Raw genomic sequence first — 25,578 nt, 5'->3', positions numbered from 1 at the left:
CATGGGATCTTTTTAAGAGAATATTCCACTCTTTTGAGTGGGAGGTAAATAATTGAACCGTTGTTGGCTTGAGTGCACAAAGCTGCAGACTGAGGAACCTCAGGCTTCATCTAAAGAAGGAAGAATTTTGTACAAGTTGATACATTTTGTGTCTTGCAGGTAGCTACTGCACTTTTTAAACCATTTGGAGCACTGTGAATATGTTAACCATGGGAATCCAAAGAGGAAGACCTAATTCAAACTCAAGTAAATGACAGAGATAATGAGGGTAAGGTATCTTCAGTTATTTCCACATCAGCAACAGGACTGGGTAAGCAGAGAAATTCTCATTGATAAGAAAAAAAAAAAGAGGCCTGGAATAAAGTGGCATTTCTGAAGCTCAATGGGAAAGTCCCTTAGTAAGAAATAATTAGTTTCTTCCTGGGTAACAGTAAAAGCTATAGGCTCAGCAGCAAATGGCACAAACACAAACAGTAACACCTTTGAAATGACTAGTAACAGGAATTGTACAGCCTCAAATACATATGGATGCCCATGCTAGGTATCAGATTCCAAGAAGGGAAAGGGTAGCAGACATCAGAAAACAACACCTCAAACCAGGGACCAGGAAAGGCGATTTCAAGCACTTTTGACATATAAAATGAAAAATAATTGCAAAAAATTTTTACTTGTGAGGCATTCCCCAGGGAATTTAATCAGTCAGCAAGGTATTACTCTGACTTTTAAAGCCTTCCCAGCTTAATTCAAGACACTGCACCCAAACCAAGTCATTTTTCATACTTAAAGATGATGCATTCAAGATGAGAGAACAACTTGAGTGAAGCTGGCAGCTTTGTCCCATCCACGTGGAACACAGACATGCAGAGGAGAGCCACACATAGTAATAAAACCTGTGCTGAGTCTGATAACTTCCAAGGGGAGCAAAAGTATAAACTGAGCTGTCCATGGGAAAAAAAGAAAGAAGGCAGAGGAATATGAATTAAACTTTCCTGTAAGAAGGAACATAACAGATGGAAAAGGTGAAGGCCAGACAGCAACCAACATTAATTAGACACTATAAAAATAGAGAAAACTCTTAAGAAAAGCTTTGTGACTAGAAAAACTAGTGGTAAAAGGAAAGGAATATTTTGCTCTTTCATTCCTTTCAATCACAAAATAAAGAAAGAAACCTTACTAATAGTAGTGATCTATGCTAGATAAAAATGGTGAAAATGCTAGTGAAACGGAACAGGGAAAACCAGTCAAGAAATACTTCCAATTCCATCTAAAGAAATGAACAGAATGTAGCAGTCATATGAAAATAGCAACTTCTATCTAGTACCATAGTATCAAAGTAGGAGATGAGACAACACCTACTAGGGATGTATATTTTGAAATCAGCAAAGAAACAGGAGGCCTGACAGAGTTCAGTAACTAGCTCTCTAGCCCAGGGATTCTGATATTTAAATTAAACTTGGGATATTAGACAAATACCTTAAGACACTCATGACAGTACTCCCAAAAGACAAATGAAACGACTCAATTACAAAATTATGGAAAAATTGTAGAGACGAAGAATTAGTGAACGAAAAAATAAAACCTGTAACACAAAGGTTTTACAAAATACAGATTCTGTAGTTAAAAATAAAAACAAAAACAAAAAACACCTTGAAAAACCCAAACCCTAATTTCATTCTTAGATGACATCATTATACATTTGGTTTAACAAAGGGGACTGCATAGGTGCAACATACTTAAATTTTTATAAGGCATTGACCTAGCACCATAAGTCAGAAAGATAAACTGTACATAGTCAAATACTAAGAGGACTAAGAAATGCTCAGCCTGCAAGTCTCAAAAAGGAGCTAATGAGAAGTTGCACTCAATACTTTCCAAGTTAGCATAGGTCATATGCAATACTGCATTTCAACCTGGATCCGAAAGTAAAAATAACAACTGATAGAGTTTGCGGGTGACAGAGCTATGAAAGCTGTGAGTAACCTGGTCCATCAGTCAGCCAGGTCCATTCACACAGCATGGACACAGCCCCACATGAAGAGCCAAGAAACAAGAACCCAGAGCATACTTGTAGAGAAGGGAAAACACTGTCATGGAAAGCCAAGACTTTGGATGATCAGACTTGACCAGACAAGCAGCCACTGTGAGCTCCTCTATAATGCTGTGAGAAGAGGGAAAACGCAATCCTCTGCAGAATTAAGGCAAAGAGCCAGGGGGACCTCATCCATGGCACTGGGGCTTCAACACTCAATTCCAAAATGAGTGTGTTTATAAGACAATGAAAAATTTGACAAGATGTAGAAAGAAAAGACAAGAATAATTAATGGGCTGGAAGAAATCCCTTACAGTGGAAGATTTACAGAGTTCTGTCTGTTTACCTTGTCAAAAAGTGGATTGAGAAGACACATTAGTGTGTTTAAATGCAAGTCTGGGGGGGAAAAGTCCCATTCAGGCTCTCTGAATCAAAGAGATGAATGTTTCCAGAACTAGGAACCAGAAGCCAAAGCAAGGAGAAATCTGGCTTAAATATTTAAACAGTGAAAACATGAAGCCCTTGCAGCAGGCTACCAATGGATTTTGTGTCCCAGTGCCTCAAAATCAAGCCAATGCATTTTGTCAACACAGTTCAAATACTCATCAGTTCTTGGGGCTCAGTAAAGCCTAAATGGATTGAAATGTCACCTGTGAAATGCAGGGGTCAAACCAGACAGCTCCTTCTAGCCTGGCCTATGCACCTACCAAACACTCCACCTGTTTGCAGCCAGCCCTGGTGACTGAACACAGAGAAAAAGGTTTCTGCCACAGGCTCCCCAAGTGCAGAGCTCCTCGCTTTCCTTGTGCAAACCGCAAAGTGCCAAAGGCAGGGATGTGCCGTCCTCGCGCCTGCCCACACGGCTCCTCCAGACTCAGGGCAGCCAGAGGCTCCTGCAGGGGTCGGGTGCAGGGGGAAGGAACACACGTCACAGGGGCAGGGTGCTTGCAGCAGCACCTTCAAGGAGCCTTTTACACCAATTTATTTCTATACAGGGTGGTTAAAAAAAATAAAATAGAAGCCCCTATTGGTTGTTCATACAGAAGTCTGGGATTCTATAGGCTTTGGGTGGGTGACTGATTTTAAAACCCAACAACACATGCTTTTTCCCTTGCCTTCTCATTCTCTTCCAAGTCAGCCTCCATGATCCAAAGAAACTAGCAAGTAACACACAAGACTAGCAGTCATGTGGACCAATTAAAAAAAAAAAGAGGAAGGAGAATTGAAGACGAAGAGAAAGGGAAAAACAAACGAAGATTGAAAATAAAAATTCGCCAGGATAATGCGTTTTATAAACACAGAGATAGAAACAGTTACAGCAAGGACAGAGCGGGCCAGGGGTGGGGAATAGATATTTATATATATATATATATAAATTCAAGGGGCCTTCAGTTTATTCTTGTTGGCTCCCCCTTCTCATTAGATTGGTCTCTCTGTGGGGATCTTCATCCCCTTCTCTCCACTGTCCACCTTTTGGGGATTCTCTCCCATGACCAGGGTCCAGAAGAGGCCACCACTGCCATGTGAGTCCAGCCCGTCTTGGCAAGAGGGAGCCTGGGAGAGCACTCTGTCAAGAGATGAGCAGGAGAAGCTAGCCTTTCCCTGCTTCCTGCCAGCCCCTTGAAAAGACTGGTCTATTCCTCCTCCTCCTCCTCCTCTTTCCCTTTGGGAAACTGGGGGCAGGACAGGTATGTGAGTATCAGAACTGCTGTCATTCCGCCTTTCAGGAAAGGGAGTAGAGAGAAGGGTGATGATTATTTTGGCAGTCTCTTACCCTCCCTCCAGTTGCTTTTTGGTTTGTTGTTGATGCCTGCAGGCTTTTCTGAGGTGGGGGAAAAGCAGGAGGGAGAGGAGGAGGAGTACAAGCTGCTAGGATATCATCCACAACAGGCAGGAAGAGCAATGAGCAGGAACCCACATTCCTATGGGGCCATTGTGCTGCTCAGACAGCTGTGAGAGAGAGGCAGCAGCCAGTTCAGACAGACTCCTCTCTACTGCTCTCCACCAGGGAAGAAGAATGCAATACTCCACAGCCCTTAGGCAGTGTAGGCACCTGTCCATCCCAGAGAACATGCCTCACCTCTTCCCCCTCCACTGGTCTCACCTTCCACTGGGGAGAAGGTTTCTCCCATCCAGTCCCTGGGGCAGGACGAGCGACCCCTCCTCCCTTTCACAAGCAGGAGGGACAGGAATGGATATTTTTCTCTTAGACACTCAAGGCAATCCTCAAAAAACCCCATCCAGCTGTGAACCCTGCCACATTCTTCTGTGGCCTGCTAAAAACACGTGTCCAAGCCCCTGTATATACAAGGGCCATCTCTCCATCCCATCCACCATGCGTGTCTCAACACGCAACCCCGCTTCGTACACATCCTACAGTGAGAGAGAAGGCAAAACAGGGGCCTTTCTTTGGGTTTCAAAGGAGGGGCTGTTGCATGAGGAAGTGATCCCAGCACAGGAAAGGGGCTCTTGCACAAGGAAGCATCCTCCTACCAGGCAGGCTGTTGCACAGAAGGAGCACCCCCTTGAGACAGGCTGTTGTGCAAGGGGCTGCCATGAACAGGGTTACACAGCCAGAAGAGGCTGCTGCAGGAGGAGAGGCCAGAAACTGTTGCACGAGGAGGGCCGCTGCACAAGCGGTGCCCCTGGCACAGGCTATGCACAAGAGGCATTCTGCTCCCTGGGTTGAGGTCTCTCTAGGAGCTGGAGAGGTGCTCCACTTGGATGGCGCTGGTGCTGACAGTGAGGCAGATGTCCTTGTGATGCTCTGAAGTCTTGTAAGGAGTCAGGTCAAAGGAGCACTGGGGGGGAGGGTTGGGTTGGTTAGTGTCTCCAGAAGGGCCCCCTGCTGCCCCCCCGCCCTGCGGCTGGAAGTGCTGCTGCTGCTGCGAGGCCTGGGCTTGTGCCTGAACCACCTGCTGCTGTGGGTCAGGGATGTTGTGTTTCCGCATGTGCTTCATCAGGTACGTCTCCTGCAATGGGAAGGACCGTGTGAGAGGAGGGAATGACGCTTGCAAGTGCCAAAGCCAATAGGGAGGGACACGGCAACTTGGGGGACTGCTCCCACAGGATCTACAGGAGCTGCTCCCTGGGAAGTTGACCGCTTCTGCTCTCCTCAGGGCAGCAAACACTCACCGAGGTGTAGGCCCGGCTGCAGATGGAGCAGGTGTAGACCTTGGCGTGTTTCACCGTGTGCGTAGCCAGGTGTACCTCCAACGAGGCAGCATCCGTGTACGCACGGTGGCAGTTGTGGCACTTGAAAGGTTTGTCTTTGTTGTGCTGCCGTCTGTGGGACTGGGGGGCAGCAGCAACAGGGAGGAAAAGAGAAAGCAAGCGTGAGGAAGGAAGCAAGTATCAGTACTGGAGATGGCTTTACCTCAAATACCCCGTTACAGCCAGGCCCCAAGCTCCTGGCTGCTGAGGAAGGTAAACCTGGCTCCTAGCACAGGGACAGAACTTCTCCCTCCAGCCCACCACACCTTCCCCACACATGCCCTTCCCTCTCATGCATACTAGGCATCTGAAGAGCAGAGACTCTTAATGCTCCACAACCCCCATCTTCTCAGTTTCCATGCAACTCTCAGTCTTTTCCTGGTCTCTCCTTTTCTGCCCCACTATACATCTGCTCCCTGCATCTAATACCTTCAGGACAGGATTTGCTTTAACTGCTTGCAGGTGTTGACAGCTCTTTGCTCTTTGGCACACTCTACAGTCCCTCTCCTCCAGGGTACTGCAACAGGACACACCACCTCTGCTTCCTATATCCCTTCCCTTATGCCCTCCATTTCATTGTAGAACAAACAAAAAATCCACTCAGATACCCAGACTTTATTGGGTGTAACATTTTGCAAATGTCTCGCCCCAGCCGAGTTAGAAAACTGCAAAACAGATGGGGGGAACTTCACTAAGGCCTCACCACTTTCAAGTCAAGTTTATTTTACAGGATGCGACTGTTTATGCGACTACTTTGGGCCACTAAGTGCTACAAGTCAGGAATCTTTTCCCTGCCTAGGGCTTCAATAGCTTTCTGTATTCTTTTACTCTCCTCCCAGCTGCCCCACTTCTTCCACCTCCTCTACCACAGGCACCCTTGCCAGCCCCTGCCAGTGAGCAGGACAGACCCAGCCCCTTACCTGCAAGTTGGAAAGCTGGGTGAAAGCCTTTTCACACCCAGGGTGAGCACATTTGTAGGGTCGGTCCCCGGTGTGGATACTGTTGAGGAGGAAGAGCACAAACGGGAGGCAGTGAGCAGGCAGACAGGGCAGACTGCCAGGGCCTGCTGCTGTGTGAAGGGAATGATGTTCCCTCCAGATGCTGTTCTAGCTGGACAAAGAGAGCTCTGCCCAGCTCTCGCATCCAGTTAGAAGTTGAAGACAGGCAGTCAAGATTTCAGAGTGACTAGGATTGAGGAGCAAGAGCTTATGAATGCCTGGACAGCTCAGCACGTGAGCTACCTAAAAATGTATTGGGAAGGGGTCTGGAGGTCCAGGCTCCCTGCTCCAATCTCGGGAGTCCCAAACGACCAAGAGGAATCTGTTCTCTTGCTTCCACAGTACCAAGAAAGCAGTTCTGTTCCCTCCAGGATAGACACATCAAAGTTTTTCCTTTTAAGTAACAGGCTGAGTTTACCTACCAGTGTTAACCTGTCCCTGTCCCCCTGCAATGCCAGGAGCAGCTTCCACACACTCAGTCCAACCCCCGTGGTGCCAGGCTGGGATCCCCTACAGCCAATGCCTCTCTCTCTATCGCTCTCTCTCTGTGCCGCCCGCGGTGCAAGACCAAGGATCCCCAGGGACAGCATGTGCCCACCTCAGCCCTGACGTGGTCAGTGTCTCCTGCGCAGCCTCCACTCCGTCCACTCAGGTGGGTCACCTCCTTCTGGGGGTGCAGCCGGCCGCATTCCCCGCCCGCCCCCCGCATGCTTGGCGCGCGTGCTCCAGAGGTGCATGCCGGCAGCGCGGGGGGACCAGGGCCAGGCCCCCAGCCTCCTCTGGCCCTTACCGTGTGTGCTGCTGCAGGTGGGAGAGCTGGCGGAAGGCCTTCTGGCAGTAGCGGCAGGTGTAGGGCTTGGCCCCCGAGTGGATGCGGAGGTGCTGGGCCAGGTAGGATGTGTTGGCGAAGCTCTTGGAGCAGTGAGGACACTTGTGCGGCTTGACAATCGCCGTGTGGAGCTTGGAGTGGATCCTGCCGGAGAGGAGGAGGAGCAGCAGCAGTTGGACATGACCGCCATCTGGCTAGTGCTGATGGAATGAGGGCACAAAGGGGGTGGGACAGCACCACGCTATCTGCTACATGAAGGAACTCCAAACACAGCATGAGCTCTCTTGGTCTCAAACTGTGCTCCCCTTGGATTCAAGACACCATGGTCTGTCTGCACCGGGGGAGGATCCAGAGAGAGGAACTATAGAGCTTGGACTGAGGGGCATTGGCAGAGCTGTGTGTGGGAAGCCTGTGGCTGAAATAGCAGGGGGGCTGCAAGCCTGGACTTGAGATGTTTGGCAGAACTATGCTGGGGTGACAGGGAACAGTCCTCCTATGCCTGCTCTACTCTCACACTGACACAACCAGCCCTACCTCCTGTCAGAAAGCGTCACTCCGCTGCCGCCGCCTCTCCGGCAGAGCAGCGCTAACCTGAGCGCACCCAGCCCCTCACAGCCAGGGACCAGTCTCACATGTCTGATACCGTTACTGCCGGTCTGACGTGTACAAGACCTGAGCAGCCTGTGACAACCAGCCAGGTCTGCCCAGGCAGTTGCCCAATGAGGTGCTCACAGCATGCTGGGATGACGGCAACATGCAGTGCAGAGGGCCCCAGCCTCCTCTGGCCCTTACCGTGTGTGCTGCTGCAGGTGGGAGAGCTGGCGGAAGGCCTTCTGGCAGTAGCTGCACGTGTAGGGCTTGGCCCCTGAGTGGATACGAATGTGCTGGGCCAGGTAGGAGCTGTTGGCGAAGCTCTTGGAGCAGTGAGGACACTTGTGTGGCTTTGTCTCCGTATGGGACTTGGAGTGGATCTGCATCTCCGACTTGGAGTAGAAGGTCAGCGAACACATCCGGCACCTGGGACCGGGGCGAGGGGAAGAGACAGTGTCACAGGGGGGTAAGCCCCGATATGGATCAAATCTAACTGGATGGGATCTTCCACACTGAGTGAAGAAGGGGCGTTTTCCCACTATGCGGTACTGGGGAGGTTTCACCAGGGACATAGCTTGGCTGTGAGTGGTTCAGTCCCAGGGGAATAAATTTAAGCTGGGAACTGGTGTAACAGAACAATACTTCACAGCCAGACAAGTGAAAGTGTTGGAAGGCGTTGGAAGAACCAACTGGCTTGCAAGAGAGACAGGGCAGCACACTGGAAATTTTCCAGCAGCAATCATAAGGGGATACAAATAATTCCCAGACAAACCCCCCACTTTGTTAATCTATAATTTATTTCAGTCAAAAAAACCTTGGAAAATCTGGAAATCCCGGGTTATAGTTCATATTAGAAGTTAATTCCATGAACTGTGAAGTCTGTGAGAGCAGAAATGGCCAAATCCACTTAACTCTGCTCCCATTTTTGTAGAAGACACTCAAATATTTAGAACACAAAATGCTGAAAATAACAGCAGTGCTGCTTTCCTAGTGGGCCTCACAAAGATACTCTGGATATAAATGTGGTATTTCATTGGTCTAGTGGGCTTTCATCATTTCAGTCTTACTGATGTGATGCAAAATGTTTTGTCTGGGTGTTTGGATCCATCTGTTCCCATAATGATCAGAAATGTATTTGTTAACACACAGACTCTCTGAACAAGAAGAAGCAGTTGGCATCGCTCTGCTACGGATGCTGCTGTTAAAAACTGTTCCTCCACTACGACACCAGGCTGTTAAGAGAAGCTCGTACTGTTTTACAGTTCAAGATGGCAAAAGCTTTTGTGGTTGTTAAATTGACAGAGAGAGAGAAGCTGCATCCAAGTTACTAATTTCTTCCCCACCCCCCAATGTGTGTCAAACAAGGGGTAGAGTTAAGGTTTATCTGAATTTAGGTTTTTCATTTACATTAAAGACAAAATAGAATCTCCACATGTAACTTCCAGGGTCACATTTGAGAGAAGAAATGCCAGCCAGAGGAAGGCTGGTTAACATGAATTCAACTTTCACAGTGGTTTTGTCTGGGAATTTCCTTGAGTTTTATAGTGTTTACAAAACTGCTCAGCAACAAAAGTCTCTGCAGGTATTACAAGCCACAGAGCTGATCCTGCTCTTCCCCATATCCATCTCCCCTCAGGAGGATACTTCATTACATCTACTGTTGTGACTCTGTTGGAGCCAGAAGCTTTATGATGTGTGCAGTCTGATTAGCGTATGTCATGTAAGCAGTATTTATCCAGCACCTACCTTAACTTCCACAGGTCCTTCCAAGCCACAGCTTGATTCCAAGCCATTTAGCTGGAAGCCATGCCTCTCTAGCAAGCACTCTAACGCACACCTGTCATAACATTTCCCTCCTCTCCACCTTTGCTCTTTTACATTCATTATCATCTCTAACAGTTGTTCCCACGTGTCCTTACCTTCATCTTTCTCTTAATCCATTTTAATTGCAAGCCCTAACAGAACACGCAAACTAAGTACATCCTTACATAAATCCCTCCTCATACACACACACACACACACACACCAATCCCTGCTGGAATCAACAAACAGAAGCAATTTGGCTGTTTATCCCTACATCAATTAAAGATATAAGGCATAAAAAGGTACATCAGCATCATCTTTTTTTTTTTTTTTAAAGTAGCTCTTGGTTTATAAACCAAACTATCTCAAGTCACACAGTTTGTTCCAGACTTCCTGAAATGCTAGACTTGAATAGAGCACATGTATTCAGCAGTAATCAAGTCATACTCATACATGATGAGGACTGTGTATCCTTGAAAGCACCAACGTTAGAAATAACTCTGAGGTGAACACTGAACTGAAAAATACCTTTGAGTTGCCAAGTCCAGTTCCCTGCTAATGCAAGCAATTACAGCATAATCCCATGCTTGACTTTTAGCAAGCTCCTTCTCAGCAGTTGCTGACTTCCATTACTCTCAATTGAACCCCGTTCCACAGCATTGGCCCTCTGATAAGGAACCATTCAATTGAGAACAAGCTCCCAGTGTGATGCTGTGCTAATATGGCTCACCAAAACAAAGGGGAATAGCAGGTATCCCTTTTGTATACAGGAGGGGAGCAACTGTTCTTGCCAATAGCATGTCTAATTCTGAAGTCCATGTCTTCAACAATTACTGAAAAACTCACACAGGCTCAGCAAACCTAAAGAATGATGGCATGTGGAAAATTGGCTTTGCAGGAAAGATTCACTGACTCCACTCAATCTAGGTTTGGAGTAAAGCTTAAAAGATAACTTGGTCAATATCCATATAAATCTACCTAGGGAGAAAAGTATCAATTACTAGGGGCTTATTTTATGAACAAGTAAGATATAATGAGGAACAACAACTGACACTAGAAATGAAAAAAAGAGGAAACAGGCCTTTTCCAACCGTGAGAATAATGCATCTTGGGAACAAGGCTTGGAGGCTACAATATGGTCTCAATCACTTGGCCCCTACAAACAGCATTCTGAGAATCCAGGTACCTTTCTGAGAGAAATATCCTTCTAAGGGTTTTGCTCTAGTTTAAAGAGAATGCTAGGCACTAAGCTCTTCTGTGCTGTACACAGGACTCTATATTTTAAATAGTCTATTCTGTTCTGAAAAATTAATGAACTTTACTGTGCCATCAAGTCTAAGTAGTCCCATGCATTAAATCTATAGTGCCATAAAGCCATCAACTTTATCTTCCATAACTTCTGTGCACCCTTTACTTATTTGCTTTGCCAGGTACCTACCTTCAGGTCAGAAATTCTCTAAAATAAACTTCAATTAAGAGAAACAGACTGCATGTCCTTTTCTATTTTCAAAATAAAATTATAAAGAAGTTTTCAAAACATCACTGGCACTTGCATGACAATGATAAACCTGATTATTAGCAAAAACAGGCCTCAACAACAATAACAAAACCCCCCAAAACCCTAATCTCCCCAAAATCAAAACAAAACCCTCAAACAAACAAACCAAGGAACTCCTGTTGTCTGAATTTAGCAGCTATAGACATTTTGATATTGTTTTTCAAACAACATTTAGAATTAAAATCTTGCAAGAACTCATTTTCTAATCATCTAATTAGCATCAACCCTGAGAGAGCAAGAATGTTATGCAGCATTAACAAATTCATGAGCCTTTTGAGTTAAAAAAAGCTGTGGAATATAACAAAAAAACTGCATTTCAGAATCATATATTGTGTGGTATCAGGCTTTTTCATGGGAACAAATGATCCATTTAATTAAGGGCTTTGCATTCTGCCTCAGACAACATCAAATATTAAAGGGGAAGATGCAATCAGCCCTCTAGTGGGCAAATATGGATTCAAAAAAATGTTAAATCTATATGGATAATGAGAATATCCCATCTGACACTAGCTGCATTTCAGTATTCTACTTCAGTGAAATTCTGGCTGGGGAGAAGAAAAATAGAGAGTGCTCCTTGCTAAACATGAATGAAACACTATATGAAATAATTGATTTCTACCCCCCCCTCTGTTTAATATCCATTTTTAATAGTCTTCCCACTGTGCTTCTAAACTACCCCTCCTTTGGCTGCATTCTTTCTGACAGCAAGAAACAGAAATGACTGCAGCATTCCCATTGATGGTGTGACACAACATCCCCTGCAGCTGCTTGTTATAGCTCTGCAAATTCAGACAGCCTTGGAGAAAATATCCTTAATAAAACAGAGGTTCATATCAACAGTTAAATTAGCACTCAGCCATATGCCAGAGATCAAAAGCAACCCCTTCCAATGTCTACAATGCTTTCTTTTTTATAGGAAATGAACACATGCAGAAAATGCTCATGTTAGACACAGACACTCTCAAAAATCATGAAATGCCAGCAAAAGGTGGATGTACAATTCTAATTCTACTCCCATATGAAAGTCATCACAATGAGTCATAAAGAAAACGATGCCTATAGCAACTAGACTACAACTCTGTGACACACAGTGCCGTATTTTTTTCCATTTTCCATGGAATGTTCTGCCTCATTCATCAGATGCTGTTAGGAGATAAAATACCATCTGAGATACCAGCTCACAGTAAAATTTGCCCAACATGGATTAACATCCCTTTTCAATCAAGTGCTTAATTAATCAGTATCACAGTTGTGAAAACTATGTAAGCTTTTATATGGCTCTGAGAATTCGAATTCCTAGTATCTACTGAGAGTAGTCTTACAAGTTGAGTCCTTGCTCCTTCTGTTAGGCTACATATACAAGTTAGACCATCAGTTAAACTAAAAATCAAACCAGGAAAGTCTGAAGTTAGACTAGATGATAAGAGTAAGTTTAGGCTGTCAGAGTCAGCAGTTAATTTAAAAAGGAAGGAAATGTCCTGCCTTTGCAATGCAGAGTTAATGAAGTTACAAATGCAAGCATAGCATAATAATGGATGCACAGTTCATGATAAATGCTAACTCGACCCTCACATTCCCCCATTTTTTAAGCTGAAGTTAAACACTTTCTTGTTAATATTTTTTAAGAGGAGGGGAAACGAGACAAAACTAACATCCAAGATACACAGGTACACTTGGGCAACACCCAAATAAAGCCAGTGAGTACCAAGAAGGCAAAGGAAGGCACAGTAATTATACTTCTGCTTCCACACTGGCACATCCAGCATCAGCTCCTATTCAAAGCCAACACTATGCTTCCACTGAACAGTTTACACTACTGGAGCGTGTAACAAATCTATCTGCTATGCTCAGAGATCTTGGTCAACTTACTTCCACAGTCCTTCAGTCACCTGGTGGCTTGGTACAGCTACAGAAAAGCATACTCTCATATACTGGCAAGGCAAAGAGCAGTTTAAAATGCTCTCAACATATGGCACTTTCCCACTTCCCAGATTTGAGGGCATTCCTGCATTTTGTCCATTTTTCCAAATGACCCTAAAAATACCTGACCCAGAATTTTGTGGTATTTCAGCATACTTCACAAGTTGCCCATCTTTTTTTAATGACTCAATTATTTATGCTTTCCACAGTTTCACCTTAAACCTTTTCTGTCACAGTCTTGCACTGGGAGCTTTCATGATGTCACTTAATTACTAAAAGTCTTTTTCACAGTCATTGCTTTCCAAGATACTGTTCCTCCATATTCCTTTAGACCAGAGACATTCAATAGTCCAACAAAACACTTCTGTCTGATAATGTTTTCCATTGTGTCCGAACATCTGGATCTCAGTCCCTGGCTGCTGGAGACATCACGTTGTCCCAAAAGGCTAAGTCTTCCATGGGACTGTATTAAAATATATTTTATCTGAACAATTAACAATCACATAAAGATCCCATTTCTTTACAGCTATCCAGCATCATTGCTTTTATCTTTAGGTTATCAGCCATGACTTTCTGTTGATGTCCAAATCACTGAACATCAGGCCTAAGACACTGTCCTCCAATTTTTGAAATCAGTCACCATTAGCATAAAAGACCAACAAAACAATAAAACACAATAATGTGCTTCCTAGTATAGTGATAACATGCAAGAGCTAAAATTAAAAGAATACAGAAGGCCCATTAGAAAGCACAAGGAAATTGGGAAACACCAGATTAAGGTCATCCATGTCACCATAATTTGGCTCCGCAATGCAGGTGCGTTCTGATACAGCTTTATTGACTATTTCCACAGAACTGCACTCTTATTATGTTGCACAGACAGATACTTAACAAGCAAGCATTCCGTTTTTTATATCACCACTCTGGACAGCCTTAAGCCTTGTCGACCACACGCAATTCCAAACTCATGAAGCAGATCACTCATCTCCTGTACCCACCACAGAAATATCAATGCTCCATAAGCACTCATCTATCCCCACAATGTCCCCGTTTTAGTTTTTGTAAGGGAAGGGAATCACAAAAGACACAGGGCAACACAGTAAGAGAGACGTACCCACTAATTCCAAGTGTCCAAACTGGTATCTGTGACCTCTTTTTTTCCTTTAAAGGAAAATTTCTATTATATACATTCATATCACTGCTCCTATAGATTTCTATGCTACTCCTATGAGATGCCACACTTCTGCAAAGCAGAACAGGGTCTGACCTGTAACAGAGGAGTGTTCAACGATACTTGAGATTATGGTTTCGGGAACACCAAATCTTAATTATTTCAGGATAACTCTCTATGGTCATTTGTAGCCTGAGACAAATGCAAATCCACTGAAGATTCAACCTAACTCATACTTGCACACACTTCAAGGCAAGATTATCTGTAGGGCTGTAGGATACCACAGCAATCTGTGGCAGAGGCAAGTGTAATCAACAGTTCTTCATACTAGCAAATGCCTTCCCCAGATCATCCTCCTCAATTCCACAATCCCATGTCAATATATTTTATTTTCTTTTCACAGAATATTCCTTTCAGGTTGAGCAAACATGCAGGTCTCTGACAGGCTATCATGCACCAATAACTAATCAAGGATGGTATCAAAGTGCATTGACTCAATAGGGCCAAATTAAGGTATAATCAGGTAAGAGGCACAAAATTCAGTTTTAAAGTTCCCTCTCTCCCAAGATGAAACTCTGACTGTCCTCCTCATTCCCTTGCACACACTCATTCCATTGACAAGTAACACGCCAAAACCAGATTTTGTGACTGCAGAACTTCTCCTGTCAGTTCCTTCTGTTTGGCACTATGAGGAACCGCCAAGGGAAAGCACCTATGTGCTCACACACACACTTAGAATATCTCAGCAGAAGGGAGAGAACTTACCATAACACAAGGTTTTACCTCATTATACCCTCAGGCATGTGGCCAGTTAAATTGTCATTTTCTAAGCTCCAAGCACTGCATTTATATACAAAGCAAGGATTATGTGTACAAACTGCATGTGTATATGTAAATGTGCATGTGCAACAGTATTCCTTAGAGCTCTGAGATCATAAGCCAATGCCAACCAATCTGGAAAAGGGGTAAGGATCTTAAAAGTCAACACAAGTCTCAAAAATATGCAGCTGAGGAAAGAAGAGAGACTCTCTTGGAGTCCTCTGCTGAGGGAAAGGCTAATAAGCTCACCCTTGATTAGACATCAGAGAATCCACACAGGAGAGAGCCGCTGGAAACCAGGCATCACTAGTTCCGCTGCTCACGGAACTACTTGTTAAAAAAAGCAAACAGAAATTCCAACGTGTGGCATCATACTGACACCCACGTTGGTCATCAGCAATCTTAAAATCCATTGCACAGACCTCTGCCACTGCAGCTAAGATGATAAATGACAGCAACAATACTTTGTCACCTTTTTCTAGCCTAAGAGGGAGACGAGGTTCTTTGCCAGAGGAGGTCACGTTCTTACGCTGACATCAAAGCCGTGGCAAAATTTAGAAACACTGGGTTTAATATTTCTAGGCTTTGGAGGGAATGTGGTCAAACTTTCTGCCTGACACTTCAAACTTAATTCCCCTTTTGCCCTTAGCCTTCTAGTCCAGAGCAATCCCCACTCCTGCACCAAGGCCCAGACCCAAGTTCTTTACCCACACGCCCCAGCCTCCCGATCCTCTACTGCAGGGGCTCTTTGCTACTTCATTCCCTCAATAACCTAACACTTATCTCCTCTCCCTCATGCTTCTGCTCATCTGTCCACATCCCATACTCTTGTCCCTCTCTGTTCTGCTAGTTCTAGGTACCTCATTTTCCAGCACCTAGCAGGTCTGGTTCTTCCCTCCACCCCTCAGTCTTGGCTGTTTATAGCTTATTCCAGTGCTAGCTCTCCCCTCTCTCCCTTGCAAAGAGGCTCCCCATCACATCCTCTGCTGCATTCCCTAGTTTGTAGGCTCTTGTCTTTTCTCTCCTCCTTTCTGATTCCCATCTCTACTGAGTTTCCAGATTTCCTCAGCACTAACAGCCGCCGTCCCTGCCCATACCTCATTCTCATCCCTACCACGTTTGAACCAGGCAGTGTCTTCTCATGCCTTGCTGTTGTGTCCATCAGAGGGGGAGGTTACTGTCCACACTGGGCACTAGAGACTCCTTCTGAAGCAGAAGGAGGAGCAGCTGTGCCTGAAGGAAAAGCATGTTTGGCCCTTCAGTGCAACTCTAGAAGATGCTTAGAGCTGCAGAAAGAGTAGATCTATAGTCCAGCCTCACAGCAACTGAGAGAAGTTCGGCTATATTAGGCTCCACAGTCTCCTCTGTGGAGATGGACTGTCTGCTGACTGCCTGGAGTCGTGCAAGCCTCAAGAAGCCTCAAAGAGAATATTACCTTCACATATTTCCACCTGCAAACTATAAATCATCTCAGAGCATGCTTAATGGATTTTTTCCAAGCTTAAAACCGGCCAAATTCAACAATATCGTCACAGGCACGTGTGGCTTACTAAACTCATTAGCAGCCACCACATTACAAATTAATTCAAAACTATGGGAAGTTCACTAAACAGTAATACTAAATCCAGTACAGGGGAGAAAAAACAGGCTTAAAACAAGACATATCTGAGAAGATGCCCACATGCTGTATTCAAACCACTGGTCCCCCTTGTGTACATAATTTACTCTCTAATGAGGGTCTCCAACCAGCTTCCTCACCTTGTACAGCTCAGTTTACTAAGGCTTCTGTACACTTTCTCACCTTGGACTCATCTCTGAAGTTTCCTATGTCCCTCAGCTGCTTATTGTCTCCCAACTTCCCTGCTGTTCCCCAGTGAAAGGAAGGAAAACCCAAAACTAAAGTGGAGAAGATAGAGCTTGTTGATTACACTATGACAGTGAGGCCCTTCTCAAGCTAACAACCTTTCTGCTGGTATCCGAGGCTCCAAAGCACAGCTCACAAAACATTCCAGTCTATAAACTGGTATTCAGCCTAGATTTTACTAAGCACCAGAGCCTAGCAATGCCTATACAGAGCTCTCTTCCTCTTACAAAGAAACCGCTTAGAGAACTGTCAAGAGAAAGAGAATTGATGATGTGGCCCAGCGCGGCTGAACCACTTTATCAGTCTTGTCCACTGATCACATCACACCACAGACTTCTAAAAGTGCACAGGTACAGGCACCACACCAGGACTAAAAAACAATCCTACTGTATCCAGGACTTGTTTGCTACCTTTTCCTCAGCACCTTTTAAAGCTCTGGGAAGAAGCCATGTGCTCCACAGTGCCAGCATCTTTCTAGAAAGACTCTTGATGCTGATCTCATTTTCCAAAGAAAAAGTGAATTCAACAAAGATGTCAGGGAAGATTAACAAAGAGCTGACGATGAATCCAGACAAGACTGAAGTGACATTACTCATAAAAGAAAATGCTTCACAGGACTGGGTTAGATGCTGTCCCCTGCAGGTGCAAGCATTCTTCCAGTAGCACAATGCAAAGCACCAAGGACTCTGCCAGACAAATCCTAAGGACAGACGTCGAAGATCCGCAAGTATTGCCATCATTAGCAAAAGCCTCACACCTTTTCTTAATAAAAAACCCCTCTAGTCACAGAAATTCTTCCACCACCTTCACAGCAGCCTACTAATTCACTTCTAGAGATGATACAGCAGTAAAACAGTTGCCATTTGTTGGAGCAGGCATTTCTACATTTAGTAGAGAATGGGATGAGCTGCAGTATATGTATCAAGGCTTATGCTCCAACACCTCCCACATCTGCCTGGCTGTGCTCCTCATACAAGGCCTTACTCTGTCTTTATCACCACACTAGGAGTCAGGAATTACAAATATTAATCACCTGCCCAGACACTCATGACAAGAGAGCTCACAGAGCTCAAAAACAAAGCTTAAAAAAATAATTAAATTTGACAAAATAATCCCAGACTTTAGGAATTGGTTAAAAAAAAAACCACTTGTCAATGTAGTACAACTCTTTCCAGGAATCTGAGTACATTATTCTCAGTGTCTCATCATGGGAATCAGTGGAATCATACAAACGTAGTCATATGAATGCCAAAACCAACTCCTCCTCCAGCCTGAGAAAGAAGCAGGAGTAGATGAACCTCACCCACAGTCTTAATTTAGCTAGCATATGTCTGCTTACTGTAGTGGCGGGAACTACTGAAATCATCCTCTAGAATACAGAAGGATCCCAGTATTCCTCCAAGTTTTAACTTGTGAGTCTATTCATATGCATATTATAGAGAAATGATTTTACTATGTTGCACAGAAGTCTTCTCTCCCACAGCTCCAAGAGAAGACAGCGCTTTCCTTTATTTTTCCAACAATCATTTTTAGTTCCAAACTTGCACATGGGATCCATCATCCAAGGAGCAGATCTCAAGGAGGGCAGAAGTACTCCCTCCTGAAGTACCACTATTGGTGGTCTTCAATAAATCTCAATTTAGCTCTCTCACACCTAAGCACTGCTCAGAGGAAGGCCTACTTAGGGTGGGAGCTGGTGAAAGAGGTACCACACTCAGACTAAACATAAAGAAATCTTAAACATAAAGAAATTGCATGTTCCCACATATATACTCATTGTTTTTTCTCTGCAAAGCCTTTTTTATGAGCTGTTACACAGACTATGCATGTTCATAAAGTTTCTGCTGAGTCACTCCACCTGGTCTTGGGCATTTTTTTTCCAAACTTACAAGTAAACAAGGAGCTATAATTAAAGCCCTGGTTCAGCTTTAATTCTAGTGTTCGCTGCCAATTGTGTCCCCTGTAAATACATATTTAACAACCTAATTAGCAACCCAGACTGTAAGCAGCTTGAGTAGTGTGGGTCTGTGGCTATGGCCCAAAATAAATGGTGGGATTACAAATAGCAAGCTACCTAACACTCCCACCCTCCCTCACCATACGCTGATTACATTTTCAAAGTGGAAGAACTGGGACATTGGCTAAGATAAAAAGGCTGATCCAAGCCTTTTGTACCCATTTAACTATGTTGATTAAAAAAAAATGTAAACATTTAAAAAATGCTATAGTTCAAAGTGAAAAATGCCTGGGGTTGGTGCACAGATTCTGTGTAGATGCCTTCATATTCCTATGGAGTAATTCCAGAAAGAGAACTATATCTGTACCAAAGCAAAGAACATCTAGGATGATAAAAGGAAAACTGTTTGATATGGGATCCTGGGTACATTATAGGCAATTGAGAAGACCTAGGGACCATCTTCTATTTCTGTTTCAATTTGACTACTACTTTGCCTGTTATTTATCTTAATCATCTGTGAGAAACACCTATCATTGAATCACCCATAAGTGCTCCTGCTTCCCACCTAAGACAGACCATCACATTTACTGCATACCACTTTCTGCTCTGTCTGGTTCCCACCTTTTCTGAAACACCCACAATGCTTATCCTCTGGTTCAAGTATTCCCTCCTACCTTATCTCTCCCCTCCCCATCACTCGTAAACTCAAGCCACATCCCTCCAAGCTCAGAAACCCAACCTCAGGGCTCAGAACTCTTCTCCCTCTTATCTGACACACTTAGGGTTCAGAAACATATTTAATTCAGAAATACATTTTTTCCCTTGTTCTGTTTGGAGTGCTGAGATGGAAGGAGATCACATGGGGCAATACCCACAGGAGCAGACACTACCACCACAGTTCACTTCCTGCTCTGTGTCTCCAGTTTGTGGTCTTTACACTGGACAGACTCAAGTCCTAACTGAGGAGCAGCCAGGTATACCAGGGCTCTCAGTTACACCAGAAGTGCTGCAGCTGCACCAGCCAGCACTGCACTCTGCTGTACACCAGCCATATTACCTGGCTGTGCCATCAAGGATGTAGTTTAGCCTCCGTAACATCCTGGTCATTAACTAACCTAGTAACAACTATATATTCAGGAAATCAAGACTGTCCACTAAAAGGAAATCCTTAGTTTTGGGTCAACCCATCAGCTTGTAAATATTCCTGACCCAGAAGGAAACTCAACTCTTTCTGCAGCTCAAAGATTCTCTACTCAGGGACTCTCTAGGTACAAGGCAGAGATCTCTTCTTCCCCATGTAACCCGCTGAAGGGTTACAGCCCCATCCCCATGCAATGTTACAGTCAAGGTTTAACCCCACTCCCCACCTGTATGTCTTGCCATCCTTGTGCTGGTCCTCATCATCCTCGTTTGTCAGCACAAAGGGGTCGCTCATCTCTGGCAGCCCCGACTCCTGCAATCGTTTCTTCTTCCGGCCCCGGGGTGGTTTGGGGGCAACTCCCCCACCCCCGCCACCTTCAGCGAGGGTGGTTGTCCCTTTCTTGGACAGGTCTGGAACCACCTGCAGGGCTGCCTGGGAGCCAGGGGGTAGCGCAGAGACAATCATGGGAGCTGAGATGGGAAAGGTCTGGGCAGAGGCGGCTGTGGTCACCAGAGAACCTGACGGGGAAGTTATCACCAGACCAGGACCTGCAAACAAAGGAAGGTGGAGGAAGTCAGTTATTACATCTCCAATTATGCCCAACCTCCTTATCCCACAGAAGCATCCACTTTTGACTACAACACAAACAGAAGGGTAGCTTCCCCTTCCAAAGCATTCCCAGTCTCCAGTGCTGGAAGTCAAACTTCCATAAAAAGGGTGGATGTATGGAGTGCCTAAAGATTCACAGTGAAACCCACCAAGGTAAGCCACCCCATCAGTAAGGCTAGGAATAATCTACAGGCCAATAAGGATTCTCCAGGACCTTGCGTTTCCCCATCCCACAGTCCCCTTTGTAGGCTGCTGAAGCCTTTGGAGTGCCATACCTGCTGTCATGAGCCCAGCAGACTGCACTGGTACCACGGTGATGTTCTGAGTCACGGGGGCTTGGCTGTGTGGTGTCAGCTGCTCCGGCTTGGTGTCCGAGTCCATGGAGATACCAGTGGGCAGGGCCACAGAGGTGGGGACTGTCAGCAAGGCAGGGTAGTGGGGGGGAGCCAGGCTGCAGCCCTTCTCTGTGGGCAACAGCTGCTCCTTCATCTTGTTAATGAACATGGTGTTCTCAATCTAAACGGGGGGAAGGACAGGTTTTAGCATACCCTGGCACAGCTTTGCCCAGCATTTGGCTGAGCGGGAAATGCAACAGAAACACGTGTCGTGCAACACTCATCGTAAACTTCTGAACATAACGGGTTGGAAGATCTTACCTGTCCCGAGACGGTGGGCACTGCTGGCCAGAAGTACGGGGAGGAGTTGAAATGAGATTCTTCCATCCTAGCTGGGCACAGGGGGCAAGAAGAAGGGGGAAGGGAAGAGGAATGGAGGATAAGGAAGACAGACACACATACACACACAAAAAACCCATTAAACTCAAAGAGACCCCAACATGGAACTGACTCAGTCTAATGCTGTGACAGTTCCTTAATCTCCCCTGTCTTTCTTGAGCAACTTCTCCCCGCTTTTGAGCTATTTGCCCAAATTTAAAAAAAAATTATTTTCAGGGGAAAAAGGTGCCTGTTATTCCCATGGGCTTGGGTCCATCTGAAACACCCCCTGCCCAATAGTCCTCCATGCAAAAAATAGGACTAACTAGAAACCCAGAACATATCCAAATTCTCCCAGTTATCATCCACCCAAGTAAGTACATGGCATAAATGAAGTCTGTGCATATGCAAGCAGGCAAATACAGATGAAAACTGTTTTTCACCATCACAGACAGTCTGACCCCACAGGCAGTGAAAATTTTGGACCTTGCCTGTCCCTCCACCCCAGCTCAACACTAAGGACCCAGATGCAGCAAAGGGACATTAGCATTATGTTACACAGGAAGAAAGACAGGCAGAGAGAGGGAAACAGACTTGCCCAAGATAACAGACAGCCACAGCAGACCAAGAAGTCAAACTCAGAGCTCCTAACTTCCTGCTGCCCACCCTAGCCCCACTCTTGAAAGAAACACTGAAATATCCTTCAATATTCCTGCTCTCTTCCAATGAGACTAAGCAGTAGGAAAATAACCTGATTCCCCTGCTCCTGAGATACCCTATTTCCAAGTGAGATTATGTCACGGCTCTCCATTGTCCATTTTCTTCCCATCTTTGGGACAAGACTCTGTAGGACCCTGTCCCTAGCCAAGTGCCCACTGCTCCATCTGAACTCTCCCTGCATTCAGAGGACAAGTTAGACACCAAAAGAGAGTCTACTGAGCACAGAGGTATAATCTCTTTGGGAACACCTGACTGAAGAAGCACTTTCCTTTCTAATCCTTACATTCCTCTGTGTAATACCATTAGTGGACAAAGTTTGTTGTACTTGCAAAAACATTACTCAAAACCTAAAGAAATTAACAAAACAATATTTTCTGAAACAGAAGATACATCTATTCCCAATATGGCAAAAGTGGTAGGTAAAAACCATACTCAGAATACATTTGGCAGAGAGCACAACCACTGTAGGTTTTTCATGCAGCTGCCTGCAAACTGTCCTACTCGTATCTCTGTTATGGTCTGCCAGTGGTCTAATAATTGAACAATATTGTTTCTGAAGGGTCTATCTCAATCATCAGGGTAGCTCAGAGGGATGCCCCCAGTAGCATGAAACCCATTACAGAAGTATATCAAGACAGAATAAATACATGTGGATTTGCTGTGTGTGAGCCAAAATGCAAAGACAATTTTCCTCTATGTGGAGAAGCAGTATTTAAATGAACCAAATTACCTGATAATTTTGTTTTTATGAATTGCTCATGCAACAGCAAGGCCAAGTACTCCTGCCTCACTCACTCACTGCAAATCAACCAATAAACACACTTAAGGATAAATTATTTACCTTACGTTGGTGGCATGCAGTCAGACTGCTCGCTGCCTGACTGAATTAGTCTGCATTTACACCGCTGTGATTCAATCAGAGGCTGATGGGGCAAGACTCTTACCTTCCTTCCTCTGCTTTCTTTTCTAAGCCAAATTAATTATTAAGTACACTGCCCACAGCACAGCCCAATGCATGTAATGCTTAATTACATGACTTTTTTCTTCCATAGGATGGACACACATGAGGAGATAACACATCCTTGGCAACTGAGCACCACCTGAATAAAGAGGGATATTTTGTTTGGAATTTCCAAGTTTGAGGTTTTTTGCTTGGTTTTTGTTTTGTTTTTAAAATAAATAAGAGGTTATTTGCTTAGCTTTCACATAAAAAACACCAAAGTGAACCTGACTGTCCAAAACCACAATGTCTCATGTAATGATCAGATGCATTTTCCAGAGAAACTTTGTAGTTGTCCAAGACTCCGTTGGATGCAACTGCAAACTTCAGGAGTTATACAGAAAGATGCCAATTTAAGCAAAAAACCAAAAAAAAAACAAAAAAAAAACCAACCCTCACAACAGTTTTCTTATTTAAAGAGAACAAGTAAAAAAAAGGCAAGTCCATTTCCAGATTCCAAAATCCAGACTAGCAGAGGCCAGGGCACTCAGTTGCGGCTTCTCTCCATCTTGTCTTCCACCAGAACTTCACAGAGAATCTAACTTTTGTTTGCTCAGCTTACAAAGTGCGCAAGTCAAACACGGCTCTTATTGATTCTTCAAAGGACGGCTACACTGATTTGATTAGAATCCCTTAGAATCCACCTCCCTGTCCAAAAATCTTCATGTTTGATCATATTATCTATCAGGCCTCAAACTTCCGGCTTGAAAGGCTGAAGTGTGATGGAGTTATAAGAATGTGGAGGAAAAGGAGAAATGGTGTAAAAGTTGAAGCTTTCATGCAATTTCACTAGCAAGCCAGTCTTCCAAAGGCAGAAAACAAAGGTAAGATTCCTCCACCAACCTACTGTCCTAGTACCCAGAGCTGTCCCTCCCCTACCCCATTTTTAGGCTAAGAGGGTATTTTGAAAACATGCACCCCTATTGGCAGCCCCCACTCAGACGCTGCTCACACTTACTTTACCAGAACTCTGCTCGTAACCCTTCCAATTGCTCTATAACTACCAGACATGGGCTGGAGCTTCAACCCTGTACCACAGCACGCTCCCACTGCAGGGCCTTCATCATCCCAGCTTCCACAAACAGGCCAGAGATGGGACCTTCTTCCTATTCACCAGTCTAGTATCAGACAGATGTCAACGTACCCTCCTGATATAAACCAAAAACACTTTCTGTGTACAGACCACAAATGTACATACACCAAATAAACAACTGAGTGAATCAGAGAACTCACAAGGGACAAGGGATCTGGAGTTTAGACCTCACAGAGGACTTCACAGAATCACATACTTAACGTGCTGCATTTACACTTCTTGGCAGGTCATCACTTTAATCATAAACAGATAGATAAAAGCACTTGCAAGTATACGGTGAGATAAAGGCTGTGTTTCTGGAAGGCACAATCAAGGTTGGATATGCAGAATTTATTCAGAGGCTGACTTTTAACACGGGTTTCTTTATTCTCCAGATGCCTGGCTTTTATTTCCCATTGGGCACAGAGTTTTCAGTCAACAAAAGGCCCTGAGAGTAATGCTCGGGAACAATTTAGATTGTTGTTTTACGTCTGTTCAATGACAAGGAACTTTTAGGCTTAATTGCTGCAAAATACTAAAGACGCCAAAAGCCACACAGGCTGTTGGAACAAAAGCAAAAATGCTTCCCCGGTAATCATAAGCACCAGAAAGTTCAAACGCTGCTACACCTTTAGAAGAAGCGCATTTGAACACACATCAGGAATATCCCAAATGTACAGGACAAAGCCCTGGATCCCAAACCTGTACACTAGAGACAGAACTTTGGTGCCGTTCCCCGACACTTGCGTAGCCTCCACCCCGACCGAGCGAGCCTCTGTTGGAACAGGTGCCTGGCAGAGGGCATACCCTGCGCCTCAGCTCCTTCCTGGCGGTCAATCCCTGCTCCCACACCCTGGAGCTCAAACGCCTTCACGCCCCCAACTCGGGGACCCGCGGCCCATCCCATCTCTTCCCACCCCGCGGCAGCCCCCGGGTGAGGGGTGGGGGTCACTCACGCAGCTCCGGGAGCTCCTTACCCCTCTCACTCTCCCTCTTCTTGCATTTCTCCTCCTTCCAGGGCCGGCTCTGCAAATAAACCGCCTCGGTTACCGGAGCGCCCGGGGCCCCGCATGGCAGCGGGCGGCGCTCCGCGGGGCCCGCGGGTCGGGGTACCCCGGCCATACGCGGGGCGGGCGCTCCCCGTGGAGCCCGGACGCGCCTCCCCCCGCGGCGGCCGAGGGCGGGGCCGGCCCGGAGCGCGGCTCCCCGTGGCGGAGCCTCCGACACCGGGACAGACGGGCGGACGGACAGACAGACGGACAGCCCGCCCTCCTCCATTTCCGCTTCCAGATCGCCCCGGCCCCGGAAGTCCCGCTGCCCGGCCCCCCGCCTGCGGTCCCGCCGCCCCGCACATTACCGGGCTCTCCCCCAGCGGCAGCCCCGGCCCGGCTCCGGCGGCGGCGGCCTCCTCACCGGAAAGACAGCGGGGAGGAGCTTCCGGGTCAGGGGGCGGGCCGGGCCTCGGCGCTTCCGGGTCGCCGAGAGGAGCGGAACGGCGTCATCAGCGGTTTCGCTTGAAAACGGGGCGGCGGAGCGGCGGCGGCGGTCCGGGGGAGTCTCCCCGGGGCAGG

General features: G+C 45.7%; 2 protein-coding genes across 16 annotated transcripts in view; both read right to left on the bottom strand.

The window, feature by feature from the left end:
* The window catches only part of ING4 (inhibitor of growth family member 4), a 111,562-nt gene that overhangs the window by 19,060 nt on the left and 66,924 nt on the right, over positions 1 to 25,578 (bottom strand). The gene's annotated exons all lie outside the window — the stretch shown is intronic.
* On the bottom strand, positions 8 to 25,578 carry ZNF384 (zinc finger protein 384). Of its 12 annotated transcripts, none has more exons than XM_068182806.1 (11): positions 25,421 to 25,578; positions 24,985 to 25,033; positions 21,159 to 21,229; positions 20,778 to 21,018; positions 20,120 to 20,441; positions 15,181 to 15,261; positions 7,862 to 8,086; positions 7,031 to 7,213; positions 6,163 to 6,241; positions 5,165 to 5,323; positions 8 to 5,001 (listed from the first exon to the last, which is right to left on the bottom strand). In XM_068182806.1, exons 3-11 carry the CDS (start codon positions 21,222 to 21,224, stop codon positions 4,726 to 4,728), a joined length of 1,632 nt encoding a protein of 543 aa, XP_068038907.1. In that variant the 5' UTR covers positions 21,225 to 21,229; positions 24,985 to 25,033; positions 25,421 to 25,578; the 3' UTR covers positions 8 to 4,725. The 12 variants fall into 12 exon arrangements, with proteins under 12 accessions (XP_068038907.1, XP_068038914.1, XP_068038911.1 ...); XM_068182813.1 differs by having other exon boundaries at positions 21,159 to 21,225; positions 25,421 to 25,488; XM_068182810.1 differs by having other exon boundaries at positions 25,365 to 25,450.

Source organism: Anomalospiza imberbis, chromosome 2, assembly GCF_031753505.1.
Source record: "Anomalospiza imberbis isolate Cuckoo-Finch-1a 21T00152 chromosome 2, ASM3175350v1, whole genome shotgun sequence".
Classification (NCBI taxonomy): domain Eukaryota; kingdom Metazoa; phylum Chordata; class Aves; order Passeriformes; family Viduidae; genus Anomalospiza; species Anomalospiza imberbis.
Note: the sequence above shows the minus strand (reverse complement) of the source record. Positions and strands in the feature narration are given on the sequence as shown.